Source organism: Rhipicephalus sanguineus, chromosome 4 (genome assembly GCF_013339695.2).
Source record: "Rhipicephalus sanguineus isolate Rsan-2018 chromosome 4, BIME_Rsan_1.4, whole genome shotgun sequence".
NCBI lineage: Eukaryota > Metazoa > Arthropoda > Arachnida > Ixodida > Ixodidae > Rhipicephalus > Rhipicephalus sanguineus.
The window spans coordinates 188,836,823-188,841,944 of NC_051179.1; the positions used below are offsets into that span (position 1 = coordinate 188,836,823).

The 5,122-nt window shown below is 42.4% G+C and overlaps 1 protein-coding gene across 1 annotated transcript; it reads left to right on the forward strand.

The window, feature by feature from the left end:
- The first annotated feature begins 327 nt into the window (after positions 1-327).
- LOC119391929 (uncharacterized) lies at positions 328-2,951 on the forward strand. Its single transcript, XM_049415511.1, has 3 exons — positions 328-581; positions 757-898; positions 2,781-2,951. Exons 1-3 carry the CDS (start codon positions 328-330, stop codon positions 2,949-2,951), a joined length of 567 nt encoding a protein of 188 aa, XP_049271468.1.
- Positions 2,952-5,122: the final 2,171 nt, after the last annotated feature.

Genomic DNA, 5,122 nt, shown 5'->3' on the forward strand with positions numbered 1-5,122 from the left:
TTTACCGTGTGTTTGGTCACGTTGTGTGCGTTTAGACAGACTTTGTCGACCATTGCTACTGTGCCCTTTTACTGTGGCTATACCGTGCTGAGTTCTGCTGCGTGTGCGTGCGCTATTCGTGTGGTGTGGTGTTTTGCGCAGTTGCCGTGAAAGTAGCGCTTTTGCTCAGCTCGGCGCGCGCGCCTAAGGATGCCTCCGACGGGCGTGTTATCAAGTGCGCGCTTGTTGTCGGTCCTGAGTTGGGCGGAAATTGAGGACCTCATGTTGTCGCATAAAGAGCGGCGGCTGCTAAGGCATCAGTTTACGGTGGAGGAGCTTCAAGACGAAATGAGGCGAAGCAGGGAGGCTGAATTGGTCAGGTACCGTTCCCAATGTGGGCTCCTTGACATCGACGGCATGGACTCTACAACGTTCAAACTCATGTTCCGGTTCCAGAAACATGACTTCAACGATCTCTGTAGTGCTCTGCTGGTGCCGCGGGAGATCACCACAGCACAAAACGTGAGGTTGTGTGGCCGAGAGGCTCTGTGCGTGTTGCTGCGGAGGCTGGCGTATCCCAACAGGTGGTGTGACTTACCCCCGTATTCAGAAACGCTTCTCGACTTGAACTTGACTTGCCACCGCCTTGAGCAGCGCTTTCGAAACGCGTTTGTGCTGCCTTGGCACAGCCTAAAGGCAGCGCGCTCGAAACGCGTTGAAGGCGGTGGCAAGTTAAGTTCAAGTGAAGGAGCGTTTCTGAATACGGGGGTTAGAGGGGATTTTCGGGCGTCACTCATCAGTCATGTCAAGTGCTACTTCGCGTCTCATGGACCACATCCTGAGCACCTTCGGACATCTGCTGACAGACGTGAACAACCACGAATGGATATCGCCTGCCTCACTGAAGGAATTCGCCGGCGTAAGTCAGCGCTAATATACTACACACCTTCCTGACTGTACTATAATTAGTTTTTGTTTCTATTAAGCAAGACTGCTGCTAGTCTTTTTTTTTTGTTTTCTGAAGGCAGGCGTTGCGTGATGCCCTGTTCTTGACTGGGCAGGGAGAGTCACTGAACACAAATGTGGCTCGAACTCCCGATAATTTAGTGGGTATAGGAAGGTAAAACAGCTATTCTGGTGAAACCATGTGGTCCCCTTCACCATTTAACGCAACTTCTGGTCATGGACGCCAAATAACGTACGTATTGATAATTAGGAGGCGCGCCAGATGTTATTGCTTTACCTGGCCTTCCAGTTATCACCATTAGGCTACAACAAAGTTTACTATTCACTTCGTTGTAGCGCTTAAACTGCTACAAATCTTCCAATTTTGTTACATTTGTAACTTAGAATAGGTGGCCAAGTGTGGGGTGAATTTTTGTTTTAAGAGCGATAATCACTAGAGGTTATTGGTATACAATATAAAGCACATCATTTTAGGCACATGATAGCATTATAAAGAAAGTTGTTATTTTTGCTAAATAATTTTTATTGAAAGTGGGTCCTACGTCAACATTCCTAGCTCATGTTCGACTCATTACATTTTTGTGCTTTTTTTAGGGGCATGGAAAATGATGCTTCGGCCCACGCAATGAACGAAATGAAATAAAAATGATGAATACTACAAACATAGTCAATAAATAACCAGAACAGTATGCACTAGCATTAGGGGCTCCTTCGTATAACAGACAGCTATATTAAATGTTGCAGCGCGATTTTGCTTATTGAGGTGCAATACACACCTGCTAATGCGACAAAGCATGCAAAGTTTTAATGAGAAACATTTATATTAGCAAAAGACTTGTGACTGTTCGCGTGCAAAAAAATACCACAAATGTAAGTTCTTAAAAAATAAATAAAAAAGTCTTCAAACAGGTGCAGTCGTTTCACCAGACCATCACGAGCCCTAAAATTATTAATATTTTTAGCCAGTTTTATCGCGAACCTTACTAATGTGTGCTTTTGCTCAAGCGGCAACTGTGAATTTTTTTAGCATGCTTAGCAACATCACTGTATTGATGGGGTGCTTTTGCGCTGTAGTGCTGATTATTTGTGAGGCAAGCTTAGCATTGTAAAGACCTAGCTTGATCTGATTTTGTTTAAAATGTCAAATCTGCTTCAGCTGTCATCATTGAAATGACAGACTATGCCAACAAAAGAAAATTTGGTGGCTTACAGGCTCACATACATGTCCTTGAATGTGAACAACACATGTACCACGTTACAGGTTCACCTGGAGAGGACTTAATTACTTTATGATTAAAAATGACGTGTTGACAATGCTTTTAGAGCATTCTTACATCTTCACACCTCACATGGTCTATAAATAACCAAGAAAACACTATATATAAAGCTAATGTTATGATGCAGACAAGACTGGCGCTTTCAGTTTCGGTTTCATAGGTGATGGGTGGTCTAACATTTTTGCTTGTATGTTTTGAAAAAAAAAAGAACTGCCTAGCCACAAGCTTTCGAATAACTTATCCAATAACAAGGCCATAAACCAAAAATGACACTTTGAAAACATTTGCTTTTTTTCACTTGCCGTCATACCTAAACACGCCATGTACAGTTATCCTGGTCTTGCTAATTCGTTTTACTGTAGTGTTAGTGCTATCATAAATAATTCATGCCCCCCTCCCCCCCACACACACACTGCTTTGCATTACAGGGAAGGCTTTTTCTCCAAGTGTTATCCTGTGCTGTTTTCCAATGTGCAAAGATCATTTCATAGACATCTTAATGTCGCATGCATGTGAATATGATTTCAAAAATGCATGCCTCATCGTTCTTTGCTCCAGGCTGTTGAAGACAAGGGTTCTCCCCTGCCCAATTGCTGGGCCTTCATCGACGGCACTGCCCGTCCAATTTGCCGTCCAAAAAGAAACCAGAAGCTTTACTGTTCCGGCCACAAGAGAATGCACATGGTGAAATACCAATCGCTTATGTGCCCCAATGGCATTGTGTGCTAGCTTGATGGGCACTACCCAGGGAGCTGGCATGATGCAAGTGAGTTTTTCCGTTCACCCACAACACAGACTTCACTGTCGAAGCAACTGTTATTGTACGATAAGAGGAAGTGCAGAGGTATTCTACCACCTCTTTGTTACGGTGCGAACCCGTACCAATGGCAGGTTTGTCATTCATCAAAAGAAATTCTCATGTATGTGCTTGATGATACAATATGCATTGCCACACAGTTATTTCTGTGACGCAGGGGCAATGACTGGGGTCATATGTGCAACTGCATCGCACCTTAGCCGCATGTCGCTCTTATGCACTGTTCATTAACATGCAGTGACCATCGGGCAACAATTTGTCAGCCTTACCACTAGAGTAATGTCCTTGACCTGTGTTTCAAAACACGACATCATTAGCCTGTGTATCTCATTTGTTTAGTTGCTAATTCTTTTCTTGTCATGTCGACAGTACCCAAGTAACCTAAACAATTATTTGTGTTTGTCTGCTCAGTGTGGCATTTGAGAAAGAATGTTTTTTAGAAAGTCAGGATATTTATGAACTCGGTCTACTTGCAGCACAGAATGCTTTGTTACATTTTATTATTAAATGTAGCACTTTCATCCGCATTATTTCTTCGAGATAGTGGGCAGCAATTACCAAGAAACAATGTTCACGCATGAAAGTGATGCATTACAATTTCTAGCTCATAAACGTGGCAAAAGCAAGAAAATATCATGGCATACCAACACACACAATGCTAGATGACTTTATGAAAGCCATAATCATTGAATTTGCTGTAATTCTGCAAGTACAGTGTGCACTGGATATTGACACAGGGCACAAAGTTTCATGTTAAAGGCGTTTATGTAAAATCAGGCGATGAAGTAATTTTATTTACATTCACATATCGATGACAAAGAAAGGCAGCAGCATCTAGGAACATTGACAGGATGTCCACTGTTTAGGGAAAGAGCATATGTAATTTTTGTTAGAAACAGTTACATGTACTGAAAATTTTTTACATGCAGACGTCCCAAAAATTAACACTTGAAAATCGCAAAGAAGTACATGTGTTTTCTATTCTTATTTCCCTGTTTATGCAGGATAATTCCGGGAAAGCGGAGTGTATACAAAGTTGGAGAGGCTGACTGGAAATGAGGACTTCGTGGTGTACGGGGACCCTGCGTACCACTTCGCCCACTTCTAATGAAGCATATGGTGGCTCACATCTGTCGCCTGCTCAGCAGGCGTTCAACTGCGGCATGAGTGCTGTCCGTGAGGCCGTAGAGTGAGGATTCGGTAAAGTCCTTGCAGAATTTGCATTCTTAGACTTAAAAAAAAACCAGAAGCTTCTCTGGCAGCAAGTGGCTGCAATGTATAAAGTTGCCACCATACTGTCAAACTGTCACACAACTATTTATGGCAGTCAAGTGTCCAGCTATTTCAGCCTCCAACCACCTAAACTGCAAGAATATTTGAAGCCAATGTGTCCATGATTACCTGTCATGTGTTTTTTGCATGCCTTACAGTAAGTGCAATTTACTAAAAAGCAAAACGATTTTTCGTGTACTATAGTTAAGTAGGATTTCACCCTCCTGAAAACAACTGTTACAGCAACACGACGCTTCGTAAGAGATAAAACGCATGAAAAGAAAATGCGGGTGGCGACGCCACCTTGATATTCCTGCACCAAACACTGTGACTCAAGAAATTTCGAAGGTGTCTCCTGGGTCCTTCGTAGCTTCCAATTGGTAAAAATGGAGTACATTGTAATCTGTGGGTGCCATATTCTCAACACACACAAGCTTTAAAAAAATTTCATCGATCCAACGCCACAAAAATACCAAAATATATTTTGGAATTTTTTACGACATGCGTTGAGGTTCTGGCGCAAAATTTAAAAATGAAACCTCAATTTTGATGTTTTTCGCTTACAATGAACTTATGATAGTGAAACATGTGGCATTTAAGTTCTTAGAGTGCAAGTTGTCAATCTAAACGAAGTCATTGTTCCTCTTTGTGTCCCTTTATAAACACAGCTCCATGTACTTGTCTGGATATCACGAAAAATCCAGGTAAATCGCCACATATTAAAGGGATTGCAAAGAGACGTTACATTCACTCACTCTGTACGTGTTGTCCTACCATAGCGTACTATTGCAAGTGCTGTCGGATCACTTCC

What these genes read in the sequence shown, in the direction of transcription:
- LOC119391929 (XM_049415511.1), top strand. Translation starts at nt 328, where the DNA reads ATGAGGCGAAGCAGGGAGGCTGAATTGGTCAGGTACCGTTCCCAATGT. An exon ending in AGGTGGTGTGACTTACCCCC is followed by an intron (nt 582 to 756) that starts GTATTCAGAAAC and finishes GGGGTTAGAGGG; the next exon opens with GATTTTCGGGCGTCACTCAT. An exon ending in CACTGAAGGAATTCGCCGGC is followed by an intron (nt 899 to 2,780) that starts GTAAGTCAGCGC and finishes TCTTTGCTCCAG; the next exon opens with GCTGTTGAAGACAAGGGTTC.